We start from the raw sequence: 25774 nt of genomic DNA on the forward strand, positions 1-25774 counted from the left end.
CGATGGAAAAGATTGCTCATTGTCACTGAAGTTGAGGACATGTCTACTGCTGAAATAAAAGTCTTTCATCAACAGTTATATAATTATGTAAAAAACACAACGTTATGATCGTATTTCCATGAAAATATAGCTATATACTTTTATTGGGCTTGATCTTAACAACATTTAGGCATTTTTCATTCCATTTATTACAGTTGGACTTCAAACGCCCTAAATAAGCACCATGTGATTATACTTCAAAAGACATCCATACCATGCAACCTTACACACGTCTTAAGTACTTAATCAAAACTCAGCTGCAAACAAATCCATAAAATATACGAATGCAGCCTCAATATATTGCAGTTCTCAAGATAAATCCTTAGGGTCTGATCATAATATATTGAACGCTGGCATCCCATCCCATTTCTCCCTCCTAAATTCCCAATGGGAAGTGATGTCGTCTCAAGCTATGTAAACAATCTTTAAAGATCAAGAAACCTTAAAATGCATATGCAGTTTTAAAATCACGCTTGCATTCATTCTGTTAAAAATGCAAAGTTATTAAAAACATACTAAGCTTTGTCAGAGGCTTTCAAAATAAGTTGTTCACATTATTGGAAGTGTAGTTTGAGGTACGGCTGGGACGGGGAAAGGCACCATATGAGCAGATCGGTCGAGATGTACAGAATCAATAAAAAAATCATATCCTATTGGAGAGTCTACTTTCCTATTGGAGAAAAAAATGTATATAGATACAGCATTATGCATAATTCCGGCCCCCCCCACAAAAAAACAACAACTCTGCAGTAAATTATTTCAAATAGGAGATAGTATATTTTTCCAAATGTGTTTTCCCTTGTGTATTGATTGTTCAGTCGCAGTCCTATACTTAATTCAAGGTCAAGGTTCCCCCGCACATGCGTGCTAGTCGTTTCCAACTCTAGGGGCCGGTGCTCATCTCCGTTTCAAAGCCGAAGAGCCAGCGCTTGTCCAAGGACGTCTCCGTGGTCATGTGGCCGGCATGACTAGACGCCAAAGGCGCACGGAACACTGTTACCTTCCCACCGTAGTGGTCCCTATTTTTCTACTTGCATTTTTACGTGCTTTCGAACTGCTAGGTTGGCAGAAGCTGGGACGAGTAACAGGCGCTCACTCTGTTACGTGGCACTCGGGATTCGACCTGCCAAACTGCCGACCTTCTGATCGACAAGCTCAGCGTCCTAACCCACTGAGCTATCACATCCCTATACTTAATTACCTAGGGGTAAAACTTGGTTGATATCAGAAAGAGTTACTTTTGAGTAAGAAAAATGGATTGTACTATTACTATTGTACTATTAGTTAGCCTACACATTAGTTATATGTATAGTGAGTGCCTATGTTCAGCATAGAATTACCTGCATTTACGAATAATTTTTCTTAGTTCTGGATAGATCCCTCATTTGCTGTTTTAGTTCCTTAAAGTTACTGTAACTCTACAAAAAGGACTATGGATGGTAATAACTGCACCAAATATTAAGAGAATAATATATATGGGATATATTGGATATAAAATGACATAAGGAATTCTATAAACCCTAACCCTAAGCCTCAACATCAGTAAAGGAAACTACCGTATGTTAAAACAGTGCAACTGAAGAGCATTGGTTTTAAAGAAAAAAAACAGCCTGTAAAATTATATTTTATATATATATATATGTTGTCTCTTTACTTGATTATCATTTTATATTAAATTAAATTTGATTTTTTTTTAAACCATGGCTGCCTACATTCTGAAAAGGCCCACTTACTTGGGCTTCCGTTCCTCAACGGGGAAGGACTCCTGCTTCGAGTTGCCTAAACGACAAAAAAAAAAAAAGAGAGATGATATTTTGATTCATCCCCATTCCTTTTCCTCTTGAAAAAAAAATAAATCCGAATTGAACGCAGACAGCATCAGATTAGATGGAACGAAAAACTGTAGCATTTTATAGCGATGGCCTCGGTGTGCTTACGTTGCCACAACCGGAACGCATCTCTGTCGCACGACTATGCACTAAGACTAGTTTTAAGGTCCGTATATACTTGATATATCTGATTATTCATTCTCCAAAGTATATTAGGTCAGTTAGAAGGTTGGTGATTTGCCCTGCTGCCATTTCTCAATTATATAGATCAATGTTTCTCAATCTTGGCAACTTGGAAGAAGTGTGGACTTCAACTCCCAGAATTCTAGGAGTTGAAGTCCACATATCTTCAAGCTGCCAAGGTTGAAAAAAACCCTCTGATTCAGATATTGGCATTCCACATACATTAGCCCTAACAGACAGCTGTGTTAAAGAGCAGTCTACCAGTCCTTGAGCCAGGAGAACAATGTGCCATCATGAGTCTCAGGTCCCAAGTAGCCTCACATCATCATAATCACAACATTTAGAAGGCCACACTGCTGGATGAGAGTGTATTGTGGCTCCCAATTAAGAAACTTCCTATACTTTTTTCCAGCTGCTCCTGGACCAATGAAGCGGCAGCTCTCTCGCATAAACCACTGAACCCAGAAGAAAATAATAATAATTTTGCACTTAGAATTGAACAAACCATCACCTCCCAAAGCCCCTCTGCTTTGCCTGTAGTAAGAAGAGTCAACCTTTGGTCACCAAGAGCCACATACAAACTTTGAAGAAGGGGTGAAGGTTTCAAAGTATGTGAGGCTGGATTGGGGCAAACTTGGGTGATGCTTCTTTGATCTCTTAGAGCAGGGCTTTTCAACCAGTGGTACGGGTACCACCTGTGGTACATGGGCACCTGGCAGGTGGTACGTGACCATCCTAGAAGAGTGGTAGCTGGGGAGGGGAATGAGCTGAACCGGTGGCAGCACCGCACAAGCCTGAGCGAGAGACGGCTGGAGCTGCAGGGCTGTCAGGGCTCAGTGGAGGCGCCAGGATCAGTGCCAGGCTCCAGCTGGAGCTCAGCGCTGATCCTGACGCTTCTGCTGAGCCCAGAAGAAGTGCCAATCAGCTGGAATGTTGTAGTATCTCCAGGGTCTTGTGATTTACATTCAGATGCTTGGCAACTGATTCATATTTATGATGGTCACAGTGTCCCAGGGTCATGTGAAGTGACCAAAACCTGCTGCAACCACCCCGCAGATGGGGGGAATACAAGCCAAACACCTCCCACCCACCCCACCCCCGCTGCCAATCTTCAACAGAAATGCTCACAACAATGAAAACCTCGGACAGAAGGAAGAGCGCGACCGGGCGGGCAGGCAGGTGTCTTGCTCGGCTGTGGCTTGGGGGGCACTTTTTTCAGTGCCATTGTAACTTCGAACAGTCACTAAGCGAACTGTTGTAAGTCGAGGACTACCTGTACTTCATCATTTTTTTTTCCTTTTTTTTGGATCATCAAGTTTTTGACACCTTCTTAGGTGTCACTGGTGGTACTCAGATGTTGCCATATCCTAAAAGTGGTACAATGGGTGAAAAGGTTGAAAAGCCCTGTCTTAGAGCAGGGGTGTCAAACTCGCAACGTTATGTGACGTGTCGCAACGTATTGTGACTTTCTCTCCATTGCCATGACGCATCCGGCCCACGGGCCGGCAGTTTGACACCCCTGTCTTAGAGGGAGATATTTGAGAGTTAGGCTTGGATTACTCTTTTCAATCTTAGGTGGCCTCATTCCAAAGATTACAGCTTCCTGCTAGTTGGAGATACAAAGCATTTCTATGAGGCCATGAGGCCACCAAAGATTGTAAAAATGATCACTGAGGGCCACACCTGACCTGCTTTGAGTTATCCATTGCCAAAATCTGGGAGAGTTGAGCTATCAATGAGTATTGGAGATTAGTGGGCTTCTATAAATCCCTATGACTCATCCTCATGTCCACCATTTTCCTATGCAACGTCCTCATAACCTTTGCCTTTGCCTTATTCCAAACCCTAGTGGGGGTAGCTTAAAGTGGTCTTTAGGTATTCCCCTTCCTCCCCTATTTGTTTTTCCTCACCACTGAATTGACACCCCTCAGGTTTAGGGTGAGGGACCCCCAAATGGGGGTTGGGCTTCTCACCTGTTTTACAAGCTATGACGCTGGGGAAGTACAATAGCTCGGTGCACAAAATCAGAGTGTTTTTTTAACCACACCGTCTCCCTATCTCTCAGTCCCCTCTTTTGAGTAGTCTCTTCCTTGTTAAAAATAATAATTAATGATGCCTTCAGTGCAAACTCCTGGGGGGGGGGATGCATCTTATTTTGAACTACGACGTTAATCGGTTGATGTTATACTTTACCAAGTGCCGAGAGTAGCCTGTACCACGAGGCAGAGGGCTAACACTACGGCTGCGACTGTGGCTCCTGTTTCTGCTTCTGGAAGACAACTGAAATAAAATGCAAACTGTGAAAGAGATCTCAGTTAAGCAGGGATCCTTTTAATGAGTAGACTTTGCAGAAGGGCAAGGTACCGGTAGGAGACTACTGTGGGAGAAAAGTCCCATTTTGTTTTTGTGTCTAGCAGGAGATGGCAAATCTGGTCCATTTCCAGAAATGGCAACTTCGATTTCCAGTGGAAAGTGGGATCGAAACGATCAAGATGACCCCTTTGACTGAGAAATCAAAGCTCTGCCTATTTTTACGTGCTATCTTGACTTTTTTCGATCCCACTCTCTGGATACCCCTACTTCCAGATGTCCCCACCCAGATTGGCCATTGCTAACACCCCTGGGAACTGAACACACATCTGGAAGCAGTGAAGGTTGAGAAGTAGTGCCCTAACACATTTCAGACTCCAATCCCAATCATAGCATGCAAATTGATCTGGAATTTCTCCCTTAGCAAGACGCTTTAAAATTTCAGCCTTCCATTTGACACACAGCTGAAATTCTAAATTTCAGTGTGCCTGGCTGAGGAATTCTGGAAGTTGAAGTCCACAAGCAGAGGTCTTCAAACCTGGCCCCTTTATGACTTGTGGACTTCAACTCCCAGAATTCCTCAGCCAGGCACACGTAGCTGGCTGAGCAATTCTGGGAGTTGAAGTCCACAAGTCATAAAAGGGCCAAGTTTGAAGACCCCTGTCCTACACCTTATCGCCTCTGTAATCCAATCGACAAATTGTGCTTAACCACCACGGCTTGCTGAATAAGTCACAATTCTCTGGATTCATAGATCATACCAAACAAAGCAAAGGTATAAACCCAAATATCTGAGTTCAAACAACACACTGAGCCAAAACCAAAGGAACTGTGTTACAGCTTAGCATAAGGCCTGAACTCAGCGTATATTACACTTTTCCGAGCTGACACCCTCCAAATATACTGAATTCCTCACCGCCAGGATTCCCAGCTCACACGGAATTCTGGGGTTTGTAGTCTATGCATGTCTACCTGACTGTTTTGTGAGAGTGGTTAAGATGGGATTAGAGATTGGTTGATACCTGGAGCTGTAGGATCACTTAATTTTATAAACAGAACATTTTGATAGCCATTGTTAATTCAGTTAATATTCATTTGTCTTTTGGGTCTGGGCTAGTCTTTCTTGGTATGGGTTTTTTGAAGGCACCTATCAGTATTACATAGTACGGGTAGTCCTCAAATTACGACCACAACGGATCCCAACATTTCTGTCGTCAAGTGAGACATTTGTTAAGTGAATTTTGTCCCCTTTCACGACTTTTCTTGCCTTGGTTGTTAAGTGAATCGCTGCAGCTGATAAGCTGGTAACCTGGTTGTTAAGCAAATCTGGCTTCCCCATTGACTTTGCTTGTCAGAAGGTCGCAAAACGGGATCCCATGACCTTAGCAGAAAAGCAACGGTCATAAATATGAACCAGCTGCTAAGCATTTGAATTTTGATCACATGATCACGGGGAGGCTGGAAAGGTCATAACTGTGAAAAACAGTCAGAAATCAGTTTTTCCAGTGCCACTAGTGAACGGCCACTAAACAAACTGCTGTAAGTCAAGGACAACCTGTATACACACACACACACACACACACACACACGGTAAGTGGGGAGGTGGAAGTAGATTAGTAAGGAGGAAAGTTGAGCATTGCTGGGATTCCTGTGTGAGTTGTTATCTTTTTTCAGTCTAACTCTTCCTTCTTGTCGCTAGGCGATTGTCTTAAATCCTAGAATTTCCTTTGGAGCAAATATGGTTAAACAATAAGTTCGGTATCGTAACTGTCAATCGTCAGGACTTTTTTCGTTCGTCCCTTTCAGAATCTCCTATTTTAATACCATCTGTGGCACGTGGGCTCCAATGGAGAGCTCTCTCGTTTAAATTTTTTTTTAAAAAAGCCTTACCAGGGCGCCTCTTTTAGTTACGGCTTCTCCCTTCACAATCACTGAATCCTCTTCCATGAGAGCTGGCCAGACATGATAAGCCACCAGCGGAGCTGTGAAATCAGAGTCATAGCTGCGACGGTATCTATTCAGAGACAAAAGAAAAGTCCGTAAGATTATCTGGGACGCGACACGTCCTCTTCACGACCGGTTTTCTTTGTTCCCTTCTGGGAGGAGAGGGCTCCGTGGTATCCGAAGCAGAACATCCAGATTCAACCATAGTTTCGTTCCACGCAGCATTAACCTTGTGAGCTCTAAAGCTTCCTCCTTCCGTTATATATTCAAGATGGACAGAACTTAATATTTATTTGTTACGTATATGTAGGGGTGTGGATCTATGCATATGTTGTATGTAGTATGTTTCAGGTGTGTGTCATGTATGTGTTTCACTTCGAGAGCGGGCAACTAAATTTCATTTTTGATTGTGGCATTGTGCCCACAGTAAAAAAAAAAGACAATAAAGTTTATCTTATCAGATCTTATCTCATCATCATATCTTATCGTATCGTGTCATAGCTTATCTCATCTCATCTCACCTCATCATCATATCTTATCTTATCTCATCATCATATCTTACCGTATCTTATCTCATCTCACCTTATCTCATCTCATCTCACCTCATCATCTTATCTTATCTTATCATCTGATCATATCATGTCGTATCTTATCTTATCTCATCTCATCTCGTATCTTATCATATCATCGTATCTTATCTCATCTCACCTTATCTCATCTCATCCCACCTCATCTTATCATCTTATCTTATCTCATATCTTATCGTATCGTATCGTGTCGTATCTTATCTCATCTCATCTCATCTCACCTCATCATATCTTATCTTATCTCATCATCATATCTTATCGTATCTTATCTCACCTTGTCATCTCATCTCACCTCATCATCTTATCTTATCTCATCATATCTTATTGTATCATATCATATCATGTCGTATCTTATCTCATCTTACCTCATCTTCATATCTTATCTTATCTTATCTCATCATATCTTATCGTATCTTATCTCATCTCATCTCATCTCACCTCATCATCTCATCTTATCTTATCTTATCTTATCTTATCTTATCTTATCTTATCATCTTATCTTATCTTATCTTATCTTCTATCCCTCTGTTAATGCAGCCTAGGACTGCTTTGGCTTTTTTGGCAGCTGCAGCACACGGCCGGCTCATCTTTCAGTGATTGTCCACTAGGACTGCAAGATTCCTCTTCCTGTTACTACTATTGAATCAGGTTCCACCTATTCTATAGCTATACATTTTTTGGGGGGGTGGGGTTGCCTAAGTGGTAAAACCTTATTTTTCTCACCACTGAATTTCAGTTTGTTAGATAGGGCACAGATGAGTCCAAGTCTGTCGAGATCCTTCTGGATCTTGAGCCTGTCTTCTGGGGTGTTGGCTATTCCTGCCAAGGTTGTCTAGGCAAATTTGATGAGTTCTCCTTGTTCCCTCACCTAAATTATTTATGAGGATGTTGATGAACACTGGGCCTACCACAGAACCTTGCAGTAACCCACTGCGTACTTACTTCCTCGTAGATGCAGTTCCATTAAGGTGTAATACGTTGACTCCGGTTTTTAATTCATCACGTCTCCAATTCAGGGAGACAAATGTGTCTCTGCATCTTTTTGCTTTTTCTTTTTTTTTTCAGATTAGGAATGCAAAACACCCATACTTTGTTCCCCTTACTTGTATTCGCTGAACAGCTCTCCATCTGTACCAAAAGCAACGTCAAGGGGAGGATCAAGAGTCTGCATGGAAAAAGCTATCCGGCATAACTCTCGAATTAAACTGCTAATCATGATGAAATTAACTCCTGGAACAGAAATCTTAGGGCTGAGGTTCAGTGCACGGATGACCTCCTGAAAGTAGATAAAATACGTGTGGTTATTCCCTAGAGAAAACTAGTTGGAACTTACAAAATAAATAAATAAAAAATAAAAAATAAATGCAGATAGGCCATTTGAAACTGGAACACAAAATGACAGCGTGACCGGGTTAAGACTAAGTGGCTTCCTAAACGTTTGTTTGTTTTTATTATTTATTTATTTTCAAAATCAAGTCATCCACATGCCAGCGTATGTCACAAACCATGTTGTAATACTTTCCATTTAACTTGACTAAATGAGTGAAATGGTTTACTGCGTACTACTTCACTAAAATGTCCTTTAAGGGATTGACTTAAAGATTTCCTATTGCCAGTTATACAGCTGAAGAGGCAATGAAGTCAGACATAGTTAGGAATAGAGATGTTTTCAGAGGTATCTGAAGGGTCAAAAAAGGCAAGATGGCAGCCATGACCACAGAACTGAAGCCCTGCCCCCTTTCTAATACATCATAAATATAGGGGTAGGGTTTCAATCACTTGGTTATGGCTGCCATCCTCTTTTGACGCTCCTCTTCCAAATACTTATGGTACACAAACCGTATTTTATTAGAAGAAAAGTATAATCGTTGTTGTTTAATCCTCAGCCTCAAAGAGCCGTATAATACTGAATGTCATTATGGAATGTATCGCAGACAACCCTGATAACAGAATTAACATCATGGAGGTCCTGTCAAACACTACTTTATTACCTGCCTAAGATACAGATTTCGAGGTGTACGGATCCCAAGGATCTCGTTGCTCTAACATTTAGACTTGGTGGATTTGTCAAGTTCTCGTGACACCTTTGAGATATAATCGCTGGTGAATACTTCTTCCTCATAGACCAGGGGTAGGCAACCTTGGCTCTTTTATAACTTGTGGACTTCAACTCCCAGAATTCCTGAGCCAGCATGGCTAAGCATGGAAACCTCTCCCTTTCCTCTCAGCATGGCTGGCTGAGGAATTCTGGGAGTTGAAGTCCACGAGTCGTAAAAGAGCCAAGGTTGCCTACCCCTGTCACAGACCAAGCAGATGGTCAGTGTAAGGAACCATTTTGTTAGTCTCCCGCCTGCCACAACTCCTCCATTAAGTTGCTGTACTTCAGGGGTGTCAAACTGGCAGCCCTCGGGACCCGTTTGCATCATGCATAGGACCTGCCCACCCCAGCTCCACAAAGGCAAAAAAAGACACAATATGTCACGATACATCACGTGACATGATCTATCTTGACACCCGTGCTGTACTTCAGCTCTCCTTTGTTTACAAAAGAGCTCTGAGGAGTGAGACTGGAGGGAATCTAGCCAAAGTGGAAGAATGTTCTGGAAAAGTTGATGGGAAAATGTATCTAAAGTCTTGGATTGAGTATTGTACATAATCTGGATCCCTTTAGATTGGTTTTAAACGTAATCCAGGACAGAAAAAATATTTGTTACTTTTGTGGGAAATCCTTTGGTCACTTTTAAGTTAGGTAAGACAGGCCCTGATGGTTTTCAACATCTAAATGGAACTGCTGGACAAGGAAAACCGTTAAATTTGCTAATGGATATAACAACGTTAATGATGTCCAGTGACCTAATTCTAGCCCAGAGTACCATTTAAGATCAGGGGTCTTCAAACTTGGCCCTTTTATGACTTGTGGACTTCAACTCCCAGAATTCCTCAGCCAGGCATGCTACCTGAGGAATTCTGGGAGTTGAAGTCCACAACTCGTAAAAGGGCCAAGTTTGAAGACCCCTGGTTTAGATGTTTCGTCAGGATCCATAGTTTCTAGGTAATCAGCAGGTGGAGGCCATGGGTGGGAAAGACTTTGTCAGCCTTGTTCTGGTACACTTATTGTGGCTCTTCATGGAAAAGATATCCTGGCAACAATGACTCGTGCTCTCAACCATAAAGTTGTAATGCATGGAGTTGTCATTGTAGATTACTTGGAAGCTGCAGTTTATGAAAGCAGCAGTGTTTTATTAGCAGACTTACACTGATGCTGGACTGAACATCATAGAGATCTTCCTGACGAATTATATAATCCATCACCATATCTTCAAGTGGTTCTGGCCCTGAATAATTGAGGGACAGTGTCTTTCTAACACGCATTTTGAACTGTCTGAAGGCCTTCTTTGCTGCATAGAAGGACTCCTGCAAAAGAGAGAAGAGCAGTTAAATTTAGATGCCCAGGCAATGCAGATAACCGTATCTTATGATAAAATAGCTTATCCAGTTGTCAGTCTGTGCTATGTTAAACTCTGTCAAACTGATGCAATGCTTTAAAAATTCTAATTAATAATATTTTTTAAAAAATGTACAAAAACATATTCGAATCTACGGAACGATGCAAATAGGATGAGTGGCTGCAAAATGCCAAGTATAGATGGTATGTTTATACTGTATCTGGAGAAAGAATAAGGACAGTCTTTACATTTACAATTAATGATCTATATTAAAGTTAACTAAATTAAAATAATCTAATTAACAAAAGGTAAGCACAATGTATTCGCTTCGTTTTTTCAAAATCTTCTAAAGATAAAAGATGTGTCTGTGTCTAGGTTACAAAAATTTGGAGAACCACTAGATGGCAGTACAGATACAGAAAATGTTCCTTCCTGCCTGCTAATGGCCATCTTGATTTTTATTTATTTATTTTTATTTATTTATTTATTAGTTTTTATAAACCGCCCTTCTCCCGAGGGACTCGGGGCGGTGTACAGAGGAAGGAAGGTATACAGATGAACAATAAAAAGTAATAAAAACAATAGTGAAAACAAACTGGGACCCCAATTAACGCTATCATGCCAGGCCGGACTGCTGGAACAGGAAAGTTTTTAAGTCGCGACGGAAGGTACGGAGGTCGGGGGCCATCCGGATTTCGGTTGGTAAACTGTTCCAGAGGGCCGGCGCACCCACTGAGAATGCCCTCCCCCTGGGGGCCACCAGCCGACATTCCTTGAGCGGTGGCACCCTGAGGAGGCCCTCTCTGTGGGAGCGCACAGGACGGTGGGGTGCTGACATCGGCAGAAGGTGCTCCCGTAGGTAGTCCGGACCCATGCCATGTAGGGCTTTGTATGTCATTGTTAGCACCTTGAACTTCACTCGGAAGGCAACCGGAAGCCAGTGCAGCGCACGGAGGAGAGGTGTGATGTGGGAGTATCGGGAGGCTCCCAAGAGTGTCCGTGCCGCTGCACTTTGCACCAGCTGAAGCTTCCGAGTGGATCTCAAGGGCAGCCCCATGTAGAGAGCGTTACAATAGTCTAGGCGAGAGGTCACAAGGGCATGGGTGACTGTACGTAAGGAATCCAGGTCTAGATAAGGCCGTAGTTGGCGAACTAGTCGAACCCGGGAGAAGGCCCCCTTGGTCACAGCTCCTATGTGGTCTTCTAGGGAGAGCTGCGAGTCTAGGAGGACACCCAGGTTGCGGGCCCTATCAACAGGGGGTAGTAACATGTCCCCGATGTTAAGCAATGGGACATTCTGAATATCCTGGTTTGCCGGAACGTACAGCCATTCAGTCTTGTCCGGGTTCAGTTGAAGCCTGTTCCTCCCCATCCATTCCCGGACCGCTTTCAGGCAGCGGGACATCACGTCTAGGGCATCACTGATATTGTTTGGAGTTGAGATAAAAAGCTGGGTGTCATCAGCATACTGATGGAACCCTACTCCAAAACTGCGAATGATCTCACCCAGCGGTTTCATGTAGATGTTGAACAGGAGAGGCGAGAGGACCGACCCCTGAGGGACTCCGCAAGCGAGAGGCCTCGGGGTCGACCTCTGTCCCCCTGTCAGCACCGACTGCGAGCGACCCTGGAGAAAGGAGGAGAACCAACGCAGAACCGTGCCTCCCACTCCCAGTCCCCTGAGGCGTCGCAGCAAGATACCATGGTCGATGGTATCGAAAGCCGCCGAGAGGTCTAATAAGACTAGGACAGAGGAATAGCCCCTGTCCCGGGCTCTCCAGAGATCATTCATCAGAGTGACCAATGCCGTCTCCGTGCTGTAGCCCGGCCTGAAACCCGATTGGTACAGGTCTAGATAAACCGCTTCATCCAGGATCTGAGGAAGTTGGTGCGCCACCACGCTCTCAACAACCTTCGCAAGGAAGCGAAGATTGGAGACTGGACGAAAGTTATTTAAAGAGGATGGGTCCAAGGTGGGCTTCTTGAGGAGAGGTCTCACCACCGCCTCCTTCAAGGCGGTGGGGAAGTGACCCTCACTCAGAGAAGCAGAGATGACCGCTAGGAACCATCCACGTGTCCCCTCTCGAGCTGCATAGGCCAGCCAGGAAGGGCACGGGTCCAGTAAGCATGTGGAGGAGCTCAACCTTCTCATAATCCTGTCCACTTCCTTAGGAGTTACAGGATCAAATTCATCCCAGATGACGTCGACAAGACTGTCCATGTCTTGTTCTTCCATCTCAGCCCAGTTGGAGTCCAGGCCAGTTCGAATCCGAGCAATTTTATCCAGCAGATATTGACCGAATTCCTCGGCTCGACCCTGCAAGGGTTCCTCCCTCACCTCTTGGTTTAATAGGGAGCGAGTCACCCTGAACAAGGCAGCCGGGCGATTATCTGCGGACGCGATGAGGGTGGAAAAATAGTTGGATTTTGCCACCCTTATCGCAGCGAGATAAGACCTGGTGAGGATTCTTAGTCGCAATCGGTCGGATTCGGATCGGCTGGATCTCCAACGGCTCTCTAGGCCCCGTCTCCGACGCTTCATCTCCCGGAGCTCCTCGGTGAACCATGGGGCTCGCTGGGATCTGCGCCGGGTCAGAGGCCGCAAGGGTACAACTCGGTCCAGAGCCTCCGTGGCTGCCTTTTCCCAGGCTTCCACTAAGGCATCCGCCAAGCTGTGAGCAGGGAGTGCATGCGTGTCCCTAAGCGCTGCCTGGAACTTATCAGGGTCCATTAGGCGCCTAGGGCGGTACCATCTGACTGGCACCGTGCACCCACGGTGGGGGGTGGCAAGGGGGAAGTCTAGCCGCAGGAGGTGGTGATCGGTCCATGACAGGGGCGTAACAGTTGTGGTGCCCCCACCGATATCATCACGCCACCGTCCAGACAAGAACACCAAGTCTGGGGTGTGGCCTCTCTCATGAGTCGGTCCAGAAATTATTTGCGACAGGTCCATGGCCGCCATGGAAGCCATGAACTCCCGAGCCAGTTCGGACGATCCTCCCAGGGACGGTAGATTAAAGTCGCCCAAGACCATGAGTCTTGGGAATTCAACCACCAACCCTGAGAGGGCATCGAGTAGCTCGGGCAGGGCCGCCGCTGCACGATTAGGTGGTAGGTACGCCAGCAGCAGGCCCAACTGTGCCCCTGGGCCGTATCTCAGTAGGAGAGACTCACACCCGACCATCTGAGGGACGGTGGTCTCTCGCGGGCTAAGGGATTCCCTGATGATAACTGCCACTCCCCCACCCCTCCCATGAGCCCGAGGCTGGTGCAGCACCTGGAAACCTGGCGGGCAGAGGTCAACCAGAGGAACACCACCCTCTGGGCCCAGCCAGGTTTCCGTGATGCAAGCCAGGTCCGCATGCTCGCTCTCCACTAGGTCACGAATGAGGTGGGCTTTGTTAGCTACGGACCTTTGCAGCCTAAATACCGGTACTACCATATTTCCTCAAAAATAAGACCCGGTCTTATTATTATTATTTTTTGCCTCCAAAACACCTTGCAGTGGCAGCATTGATAGCCCTGCCCAGCTGGCCCGCTTCTTCTGCAGCCGAAAAAGCAGCTTCATTCTGCAGCCGAGAATGGAGCTCCAGCCTGCGTTTCACAGTCAGAGGCCTTCTGGAAAGGCCTCTGCAGCCGAGAACTGAGCTATGGATTGAATCCATAGCTCGGTTCTCGGCTGCAGAAACCTTCCGGAAAGGCCTCTGCGAAATGCAGGCCCAGCTCCATTCTCAGCTGCAGAATGAAGCTTCTCCTTCTGGCGAGGAAAGAGTTAATCCATAGAAGGCCTGGCTGCAATGGTAATCTCCACTCCCCCACCCCTTCCCTAGATTGATTTTTAGCTGTGCGCCTCGCCCTAAAACTAAGGCTTATTTTTGGGGTAAGGCTTATATTAGGCCCACCCCCCAAAATCAAGCCAGGGCTTGTTTTGGGGGTAAGTCTTACTTTCAGGGAAACACAGTATATGGTATTCCAACGGAGGTAGTATATAGTTTGTAATGAACATATCCAAGCATGCATACTAGTTATTCTTTTTTAGTAGCCAATGCCAGCTATTTGCTTTTTTTAAGAGCTTGTTTCAGGGATTTCATGCAGCTGCTAATGACTTCTGAGTTAACTAATCAGAGGAACAAACCATGGATCTTCTTTTAAGGGCACAAGAAAATACAAGTTGCTAAAATAAACTCTTAAAAAGCCAGAAGTGGCCACTTATAAGTCATCTGGTGGGAGGCTTCATATGCAAATCAATTCGTTCCTCATAAAACATCTCTGTGATAAGCATATTGTTGAACCAATTTCAGATTTCAGTAATGAGACCAGGAGTTCCAACACAGAATGGAATGGAAGAGGAGAGGAGAGGGGGAAGGGGAGGGGAGGGGAAGGCAAAAGGGAAGGGAATGAAAGGAAAGGGAACAAGGGAGGAGAGGAGAATAAAAATGTTATTGTCTCTTTAAATATACACTAATTAGCATTAAAATAAAATTCAACTCTCAAAAACAATATCCTTATGCATATACCCACATACACACACATATATGACACAAAATATAAAAGAATACTGCAAACTTAGATGATGGGTGGCATAAGGAACAAAGCTATTACAGAATCTAGTACTTCTGCTATAAATACTCTGCAACCTTCTCCCAGAGGGCAGCAACAGAAACAGTGAAGTGGTTGTATGGTCTCTAACAATGATTCGAGCTCTAAGCACACAGCACTTATAAGCAGCATCCTGAATACCGGGAAGCGAGTTTCCTATAATCTTCTTGGCTGCCCCTTCTAGCTGAGGCACAGCTGCCACCAAACCAGACAGTGATGCTGTTTGTTAAGACGCTCTCAATCGTGCCTCTGTAAAAAGTGGCCAGGACAGGAGAAAGGTGTGCTCTCCTCATCCGACAGAAGAATTGCAGACGCTGGTTTGCACGCTTCACTAACAATACCGTATGAAGCAAACAAATCAGATCATTAGTTACCTGTGCCCCCAGATACTTAACACTACTGACCACCTCAGAAGTTTCTGAGCAGATTATGATCCGTTTGTACTTATCAAATTAATGGGCATGGAATTAAATAGAATATTTCCGTATCATACCACAACAGCTGTATAGATTATTCTCTGCACCACTTCCAGATCATCTGTGTAGCTTCTCAAGAGGGTCTGAGCGTTTAGGCGTTCCTGAGAATAAGCGTCATTGAAACGTTCCACAAGACGAGCGTGGCGTAAAGCATGGTTAAGTCTTCCCCGGCTGGGCGAAAGATTTCGTACTGAAAGTGGACTAGGAGATCTACTTCGGGCAAGTCTTGGAGAAGAAGACCGACTTCGTGCAAGTCTGAAACAGATTTGCCAAATGGCAGGAAGACAAAATCTTTACCGCTACAAACACTTTGCTGCAAACAGTTAAAAAAACATTGGGATATAATATTATTATTTCTATTGTTCTTAGGAAAACACCTGCTTATTATTGCTTATAAAGTTATGTTAAAGGTCTTGTGCTGGACCAGATTAGCTAGTTTAGGAATTAAGAACTGTGTTAGTATACTTAGCATTTACAGGGTTAATGCTGTATCCTTAGCAGAACTGTATGTAAGAACATTTAGCTTTTAAAGGGTTAAACATTGTTTCCTTAAAAGATGGCTTCTGGGAAATGTAGTCTAGTTGTTAGTTAATCCTATAGCTTATCTAGACAGTGGGAGGAGTTAGAAGTTTATTGCAGGACATCCTGGCTATGCTGCATGCATCTACCAGCATCTGTATCCATGCATAGCTGAGATGGGGAATTATCCCTTTTTACTGTTCTGGCTCCCAGAACCAAAATGCTTTTGTAGCTCCAGAATCCAAAAATTATAACTCAACAAAATGGGTTTAAACAAATTTATTGTCCAGGAACTCTAAGCAGAGACTTACTTTGCAGTAGATTCATCCGGTCATAATCATATCTGTCCATTTTTGTAGGTAAAAAGGGATAATTCCCCATCTCAACTATGCATGGTTACAGATGCCGATTGGTGCATGCAGTATGGTTGATTAGACAAAGGCTTTACAACCCTGGCACATAGCCAGGATGTTCTGCAATAAACTTTTAACTCCTCCCATTGTCTAGATAAGCTATAGAGTTAACTAACAACTAGACTACATTTCCCAGAGGCCATCTCCTAAGGAAACGTTTAACCCTTTAAAAGCTAAATGTTCTTACATACAGTTCTGCTAAGGATACAGCATTAACTCTGTAAATACTAAATACACTAACACTCTAGTGTTCTACATTTTTTATCAGAATGAGACACTTTACAGCTTTTGAGTCTAGTTCTGATACATCGAATTAGTTTCTTGAATGTTCCCAAATTCAAGAAATGTTTAATATTTTTTAAAAAAAATTATGCTTCAGCAGATGCAATTCTTTCTCTTTGGGGAGAAGATGTTTCATATTGAATTGACAGGCAGGAGTACAGAATTGGAGATTTATGGCCTCTTTCCCCAGATCAACGAAATATAATAATCCCCAGAGTTGCTCTTCATGGTGAGATGGGCCCTGTATAAATTTAATAAAAAAATAAAAAAATTATAATGAGCTTTTCAGAGCATGGGAAACTGGATAGTGATTGGCAAAATATTCAAGCACAGAGCATCCGAACATTCTTTCTTTATCCAGAAAAGATGTAACCATTTCTCCAGTCCGTCACAGATAGAATAGAAAAAGACCAAGAATCTCTAATTGAACGTAGAAATAGATCTACTTAAAGAAGACCCCCATGAGAAAAGAAGCGTGCTTTTTGGCTGTCAGAAGCCGCAAAAAACTTCAAAGCTCCTTACCTGCTTTGCAGAAGAGACTTCTCAGCCTGAAGGATAGCAATTTCATCCTTCAACGTTTGAAGCTGATTCTCATACTCATCCAGCTGTTCCAGATTCTCCAAAGTGCAATCTGATTTTGCCCGAGACGCCTTTAGGCTTAACCACACACACACACACACAAAAAAAATCAGATAAAATGAAATATTGAAATCATGCTCCGCCTTCTGTATCACATTAACATCCACACGGAAAGCTAAAAAGTGGTAAGCAGGAGGAATTCAAGAGTTTCCACTCACAGGGGGGCAATTATCCTCACAATTTAAAGTAAACCTTAACTTTAAAAAAAAACAAAAAGAACTCTTAGCCGCTAGAAGAAAGCCACGTGGAACTTTCTGCATTCTATTATTAGCTGTAAGATTACAAATACACATTGAGGAATATTGTGGTCTTTAAGGTAAAGGTAAAGGTTCCCCCGCACATGCGTGCTAGTCGTTTCCAATTCTAGGGGCCGGTGCTCATCTCCGTTTCAAAGCCGAAGAGCCAGCGCTTGTCCGAGGACGTCTCCGTGGTCATGTGGCCGGCATGACTAGATGCCAAAGGCACACGGAACGCTGTTACCTTCCCACCTTACTGGTCCCTATTTTTCTACTTGCATTTTTACGTGCTTTCGAACTGCTAGGTTGGCAGAAGCTGGGACGAGTAACAGGCGCTCACTCTGTTACGTGGCACTCGGGATTCGACCCGCCAAACTGCCGACCTTCTGATCGACAAGCTCAGCGTCCTAACCCACTGAGCCACCGCGTCCCTTCTATTGTGGTCTTTAGAGGTATATAAAAAAAAACCATGCAGGGTTCCAATGTATTTCAGTTCCAAAAGTGCTAAGAGAAAGCAGCTAGTCTTCTCAACTCAAAAGATACTACCCTTTTCAATACTAGAGCCCTCCTACTCCCATCTGCCCAATCCTGCTCATTTGCATAAATGTGTGTTTCCTGTTTTCTTCCTGGGTTTTAACTTCCAACCCACTCCCCTAGCTTCCAATCCAAAAAAAAGGTTCCCACTCCCTTTACACGAGGGCAGGGGGCCTCCATTCCTCTCTTATCGATCATATGAAGCTCCGTGTAAGTAGCTTCTCCACTGATTTCAAATGGAATGGGATGCTTTATGTGACGTAGGATGGGAACATATTGTGGGAAGTCAGCCCCCTCTCCCCCAGGGAAGGAAATGTTAAAAGGGCAGAAAAATATATTTCCTCAAAGGATCTTAAAGAGGCAGAAAAGCATGCCCAGCTTTCTTAATAGCCCCAAGTCTCCCTCCCTGAAGCAGAAACCAGCTCTGTAGTAATGCAGATGTGATAATCCATTCGGGAAGGTTGGAGGCCCCCAGCTAGAAGCTTAGGAAGTCAAAGACATCCAAAATTGAATGGGAAATAATTTTATAATTTTATGTATGATTGACTTGCGAGGCCGGTGTGTTGTGCAATTAACTCACATGGTGTAACAAGATGGTGGGTTTGTTGTCGCTGTGAGTTGGGGGGGGAGGCACGAAGGGAGGCTCAGCCAATCTCAATGTATACATGGTTGTACTTTGACAATAAAGGTTCATTCATTCATTCAATCTACATACCCCACCCAAACTCTAAGACAGGACATAATAGGATTAATCCACAGATGCCAAAGGGCACACTCAGACTCAGGTCAAAATACATGACACAGGAAATACAAAGACTCAAACAGGAACAGGAAACAACCTCAAGAGCCCCAGAGGGTATAAAAACCCACTCCCTACATGTGCTCTCTCTCTCTTTTCTTCCAGAGCCATCTTCCTGTCTGGTTCTCCTCTTCAATAAACTGCAACCTTCTTTCTAAAGCAGTCACCATGTTGTTTATTCCCAGCTTGGATTGAACCATAACGAAGACTTTTCCTTCAACAATATGTATAGATTGTAGCCAGACAGTGGCTAAAGACCCCACAGCACACCTGGTGGAACTGTACATTTTAGAATTCCTTTCAAGTGCATGACAATAGTGGCCTCGGGGTTTATTATTTTGCAATTGGCTATTATTGCTCATTGCCTCTCATTCTGCAGCATCAACATACAAAAACCCAAAACATTTAGGTTGCAATCTTAAATAAGCCTAACTAGAAAATAAACTTGAATGAGCACCAGTGTGAATAAGCAGAAGATTCTGGATAAATTTGATTACATTATTAAAAATCAACATGAGGCATATAAAAAATTTCATACCCTTGTTTAATTGCAGTGTCCTGCAAACAAGTTTAACTTTCCCCACATGTCTTTTGCTGATTTTTCTCTACCCACTTGAATTCAAACTAACCACTGACTATAAAAATTAAAAATAAATATGACACTGAGTAAATATAATACTGCATACATCACACAGGCACACAGGTGAACTTGTTCAGAAGATTCAGTACAACGGCCGCTAAAAATCAGTGTGGAATATCATGAACAGAATGTTGTCAAAACTTTCAGCATGCAATCAGCCCCTTGACAACTCAGTGTCACACCCCAATAAACTAACTGTAACCTCTAAAAAATTTTAAAGTCATAAATATCTGAAGATATATAATAGAAAAACTGTCAGAGATCTCTAAGACAATAACCTTTCCAATTTCATTCAAGCAGTATACAGGTTTTTTATATGTAAAAAATACAGCACTGCCATCTTTGGAATTAAGCATTTTATAAGCAAGGACAGTCTAATATTAGAAGATAAAGTCTCACTCGGTTTTTTGCTTAACTTCTTGAAAAGTATGAAATTACAGAGCAGGGCAGTAACATTCTTAGGCATAAGCAGAGACAATGTGATCCAGGTTTTAACAATAAATGGGTTAGATTTGCCTAGAGAAGAGGCCATAGAAACAAGCTGGCGGTCATACTCGCTTCCGTCCTATTAGGAACCCAAACCTTGTAAAAAAATATTCCTTCAACAATCAGAAGAGCCTTGTTAAGCCAAGTCAACTACAGTAGAGCTTTTGGCCTAACAGGGAGAGAATCTGATCTCTAAAATTAGGCAGAAAGATCACTTTCCACAAATGAGATTTTTTTTTTTGCAAAATCTCTTTCCCCCTCAGTCTCCATGCTTTGTTCTACTCAAAACCATCTCCCTATCTTTGAAGGCTAGTAGGTTTGGCAGTTATGGGGGAGAACAGGCAAGGAAGTTACTTCTGCCCATCTCCTTCTGTAGGCAGTCATAGGAACCCAAATGCTAATAAGAGTGTCAAAATCATCATAAGCAAATCTCAGCAGTTTAGATGAACAGAGCTTCCATCATCCATTTCCATGGGCAATTCTGGCTACGTTAATGAGATTATCTGGTTTGGATGTGGATTAGCATTTAAATTGGGTATCATCTAATTATTGACTACATTGGAAATCCATTCATTAAGGATTGCTTGTCTGCAAATGAATTACTCTTTCCTCAGAGGCAGAAAGAAATCCATCCTCCATTTTTAGGCATTCAGCATAATGAATTTCAACATCGAGGAGAGCTTATAACAGGGGTCTTCAAACTTGGCCCTTTTATGACTTGTGGACTTCAATTCCCAGAATTCCTCAGCCAGGAGTCGAAGTCCACAAGTCATAAAAGGGTCAAGTTTGAAGACCCCTGCACTAGCCCAAGATCACCAAGTCACCTTTCATGGCTAAGGTGGGACTTGAACTCATGGTCTCCCACTCTCTAGCCTGGTGCCTTAGCCACTAGACCAGGGGTAGGCAACCTCGGCTCTTTTATGACTCATGGACTTCAACTCCCAGAATTCCTGAGTCAGCATAGCTGACTCAGGAATTCTGGGAGTTGAAGTCCATGAGTCATAAAAGAGCCGAGGTTGCCTACCCCTGCACTAGACCAAAGTGTCTTGATTATATTGATTGTATAGATTATATTGATGGCTGAGATATTCTGGGAGTTGAAGTCCACAAGTCATAAAAGGACCAAGTTCGAAGACCCCTTGCTTATAATATAGAAGGGAAATAGGAAAGCAGAAATTCTTTATTTGCTTAGAGAAACTAGTGTTATCTTCATACAACTTGGTAGACACCCCTCCATCAATTTCTACTGAGAACTCATTTTTAAAAGTACTCACTTTTAATGATAATTTCAACAAACCAGAACAATATAAATAATTTCTGATGTCCCTTTGGCAGCATATTGACTTGGCTAGCTGTGTTTGGTTATGTACATTCTTTTATGATCGGAACTGATTAAAAATAGGAATCAGAGAGCAAGTAGAATTTTTTTGAAGGAAATTACACAAAGGAATATCTTGATATCTAGGTAACTTATTCATAAATTAAATCATAGGCAAAAATGCAGAGCAGGAGGTTGAAACAATATCCTGGGTGGCCAATCAACAAACTAAAGAATTCCGGCAGAATGACTCATTGATAAGATAGGATTTTGAGATTTAATAAAAACACAAAATTAAGAACTAAAAATTTCAGATGTACCTATTTATGTGTTAAATGTATAACTTGCTCTTTAACCAGGAACTCAGTGCAGTACAGGTAGTCCTCAACTTATGACTACCATCGAGCTGAAAATTTCTGTTGTTAAGCGAGACAATTGTTAAGTGGATCCTTTCAGTTGCTAAGTTGGTAATACAGTCGTAAAGTGGATCTTGGCTTCCCCTGTTAACTTTTCCCGTCAGCAGGTCGTGAAAGGGGATCACGTGACCCTGGGACAGTGCAACCGTCATAAATAGCAGGCCAGCTGCCTCTGAATTTCGATCACATGACCATGAGGACGCTGCAGTGGTTATGTTATAAGTGTGAAAAATGGAAATGAGTCACTTTTTTCAGTGCCACAGTCGCTAAACGAAAGGTTGTAAGTCAAGGACTACCTGTGTACATTTTTCCTACAATAAAACCTCTGTGAGGTGGGTTGGGCTAAAGCAGGGGTAGGCAACCTTGGCTCTTTTATGACTCGTGGACTTCAACTCCCAGAATTCCCGAGCCAGCATAGCTCAGCATGGAAACCTCTCCCTTTCCCCTCAGCATTGCTGGCTCAGGAATTCTGGGAGTTGAAGTCCACCAGTTATACAGGAGCCAAGGTTGCCTACCCTGCCTGGGCTAACGGTATTTGGTGGGCTTCTCTGGCTGTGGGTGGGACTTAATATCCCCAGGGCCAATCCAACATTTTAACCATTATGCCACATTTGCTCTGTGCCGAAATGGTTCAAACATGGTCAGTTCCCAATGCCAGATAACATCAGAAGCATTCAAAGTCTCACATTGTGTGAACTATAAGCCCTGCTTTTAAAAAAAAAAAAGAGAGAGAGAGAGAGGCCTAAAATTTGATATTGTTCGCTTCAATCACATGAATTTATTCAGGTAATACTCAATAGTTTGGCTCAGGAATGATAAGCCTATCCATAGTATGGCCATTTATCTTAGAATCCAAGCCTGGTATTGGCATTTCCAATTGTAAATTTTATCTATGGTGTCTGTCTATGATTCACATACCTTTACTTCTAAAAAAATATGTGCTGCTTTCTGTTGTGATATGTCCATCAACTTTTATTCGTAACTGCTGCTTTCACTGTTAAAATTACAAAGAGGCCTTTTGAAGTTGTTGTGATGTTACAACTTATGGTACATTTCTTCGAGTTTAGTAGTTAGAGGAAAAATTAAGCCACCTTGCCACCTGAAAAAAGTTTAGGCTATCTACTGTCCGTGTGATGTTTTAAACTTCAACCCCCATCAGTCTCAGCCAGCTTAGCCAACGGTAAAGGACTGTGGAACTTGTAGTCCACATGTGGAGAGGATCTGAGTCCTTATTAATAGAGCAGAGCAGCCGAATTACAAAAACCGTGCCCTGTTGTTTGCCAGGAAAATAACGTTTAGAAATGCAACACAGAAGGATCCAATTGTTAGGCATGTTAGGATAAATAAGTAGATATTAAACATTTGAAGAACTTTAGTGAAAAATAACTTGAACGAGTGCGTTAAATGTAAATGCTGAAACGGAAAAAAGTTAACAAAAACATTACATTTTAAATGCAGAATTAATCTAACTATTCACGCTTTACAAACAAAACAAAAAAAAACCAACAACCTAGAATTCTATCTCAAACTATGCAGAATAGTTTGGGATTAAGATGATGAGATAATGAGATGAAATGAAGATGCTTAAATCTTCAATGTGGATGCTCCGTCATTGGGAGGTTTTCAAGAAAAGATTGGGCAACCATTTGTCCATGAAGGAATAAGGATACCTGGTCTGGGCAGGGGGTTGGACTAGAAAACCTCCAAGTTCCCTTCCTTGAAGAGCCTTGCAATACCAGTTTTCTCTATCTGTTTAGTCAGAGGGGTGTAAATGTAAGGAATATGCCCAAATATGTTTGGCCAACCAAATACAAGAGATACCCTAGGATAGGAACCTAATACAACTGTGTTAGCTCTACTTAAAGGCCACAGATCACACAACACCTGCTTGTTTGACCTGGTTTCTTTTAATCAATCTAAGATTTGCAGATTGTACTGAGATTTTAAAGTTGAGATTGAGTGTATGTAACCCTGGCACCTTAATTAGTTTAAAACTGTAATGTAACAAGTTGGTCCCTTTATTTCATTCAAGAAGCAAGGCATTGTATATGTTCCTTTTTACATACTGAATATTCAGAAACAGGTACTTGTAAGAAAAGTCATTATTTATATCTGTCCAAAAGCAATTCAGATCAATAAACTATGACCATTGTAAGATGAAAAAAATCTAAAACCTTTAGGGAAAAAATCTAAAATTTTGACACCAATAGGAATTGTTATAAATAGCCCTGCATAATAAGGGTTTGTATTGTTGTTGTTTTTCCTTACTCAGTTTTTAGCTGAACAATTTCATCTTCTGCTGCCAAAAGAGTAGTGGCTGATTTGGTCTTTGTGTCTTCAAGAGCCAGCTGAGCTTTTGTCAGACTGCAAGAGAATTTAATACCCAAAGGTTTACCTTTAAATGTAAAGACGCTACTTTTTCTAGTTATGTTCAATGAAACAGGGTGCAGTGTATTGAAAAACTGCCATCCCATTAAACCCCGTGGAAGATGAGAGCTTTGAACAGGCTGACTTAATTTATTAACAGGTAAAGTACTTTATCAAAATCACAACAACTAGTACTACAAAAGTCGCCATCGACCAAACCCAGATCCTCTACTTCAGGGGGCTTCAAACTTGACCCTTTTATGACTTGTGGACTTCAACTTCCAGAAATACTCAGCCAGCAATGCTGGCTGAGGAATTCTGGGAGTTGAAGTCCACAAATCATACAAGGGCCAAGTTTGAAGCCCCCCTGCTCTATTTTCTGGGGAAAACATCAGAATATAACAATCACATTGACCTTAAATGATTGTTAAGTAGATGCAAGCAAAATATATGAATGGCACAGAGAAGTGTAACTTACATCAGAATTTGAAAAGTCACAAACCTGTAACAAAAGCACAATAATTTACAAAAATCTTTCATATATTTTCTTTGCAGAAGCTACAATTTGCAATGAATGATATTTGTGTGTATTTCGGAGACTGTAGTTGGATCACAGATGCAAAAGGCAATTTAGGTATCTGTCCATCCATTACCCAGTCGAGGTTAGTGCTGTTTACTCTGTCTTGAAAGCAGCTGTTCCAAATACCACGTAAAGGTTATTCATTGTTTGCTTCTCAGAAGCTTTTAAGTGGAAACGCTAGTCTAGGATTATTCCTCGCTGGCTGAGGAATTCTGGGAGTTGAAGTCCACAAGTCATAAAAGGGCCAAGTTTGAAGAACCCTGGGCTAAACTATGGATTCTGCCTAAAATGTCAACCCTGATTGATAGTTTGACAATCTATACCTCACACTATTCCCAATTCATTCAGTTGCTTTGATAGGACAGCAAACAAGTTTCCTTCATATGATTATTGAATCCTTCCCAAAGGTCAGTTTAGTAGTCAAATTAGAGTTAAGTAATTCATGTCCTCTCATACAGAGACTATAGTAAAAACAAACTCTACGCTGAGACGGCTCGTTGCAGTTGTTTTCTCTGCTATTATGAAAATGCACTTTTAAAAAGGTGGCAATAATACTGTTGGGAGAGACAGTCTGTAAAACATTCTTGCCATCACATAAACAGGAGGGACAGTCCATTCATTCTCCTGCAGCAACCTTTTATCAGATGCCTTCAAAATAGCTTTTGGAGAGTTGATCTCCACAGCAGAGACTGGACAAGAGGTAGGAAAAGGACCATGGCGCAAATAAAAGGTCTCTTTCATAATACTGGATTTCCTTAATTTCTTTAAACACATATCAAGAAAAGAGAGTATATCAAGGTAATTGCAGCATTGGCATTTGTACCTGTCATAATAAAAAAAAGACTTGGCAGCTTATTATGTATGTGTTAATAAATCTAAACTGAGGAAAAAATTCATTGTATTTATCCAAAAGTAAGACAATCCTAAGTTTAAAACGAGGGAAGACTGTACAACAAAAAAAAAACCCCGTATCTCAATTATTATATGTTCAAGTAACCAGAACTTCTCGTTTTAAATGTAATTTATCTACCTTGATGACCATCTTTACTTTTCACATACACACATGTACTTTATTTTGGAGTACAATATATGAGTATTTTTCCAGTTTCAAAGAGAAATATTTATACTTTAT

General features: G+C 42.3%; 1 protein-coding gene across 1 annotated transcript in view; it reads right to left on the reverse strand.

The window, feature by feature from the left end:
• Positions 1-1601: 1601 nt before the first annotated feature.
• The window catches only part of SPATA18 (spermatogenesis associated 18), a gene marked incomplete at its 5' end in the record, with an annotated part of 32772 nt that continues 8599 nt past the window's right edge, over positions 1602-25774 (reverse strand). Inside the window, 8 exons of the mRNA XM_081333002.1 lie at positions 1602-1818; positions 4245-4331; positions 6252-6375; positions 7996-8168; positions 10148-10306; positions 15431-15668; positions 17150-17284; positions 23964-24059. Coding sequence (XP_081189128.1) covers positions 1711-1818; positions 4245-4331; positions 6252-6375; positions 7996-8168; positions 10148-10306; positions 15431-15668; positions 17150-17284; positions 23964-24059 — 1120 coding nt within the window. The 3' untranslated portion in view covers positions 1602-1710. The remainder of the gene's footprint in view (positions 1819-4244; positions 4332-6251; positions 6376-7995; positions 8169-10147; positions 10307-15430; positions 15669-17149; positions 17285-23963; positions 24060-25774) is intronic.

Source organism: Vipera berus (assembly GCF_964194415.1).
Source record: "Vipera berus genome assembly, chromosome: 7".
In the NCBI taxonomy this organism is placed as follows: domain Eukaryota; kingdom Metazoa; phylum Chordata; class Lepidosauria; order Squamata; family Viperidae; genus Vipera; species Vipera berus.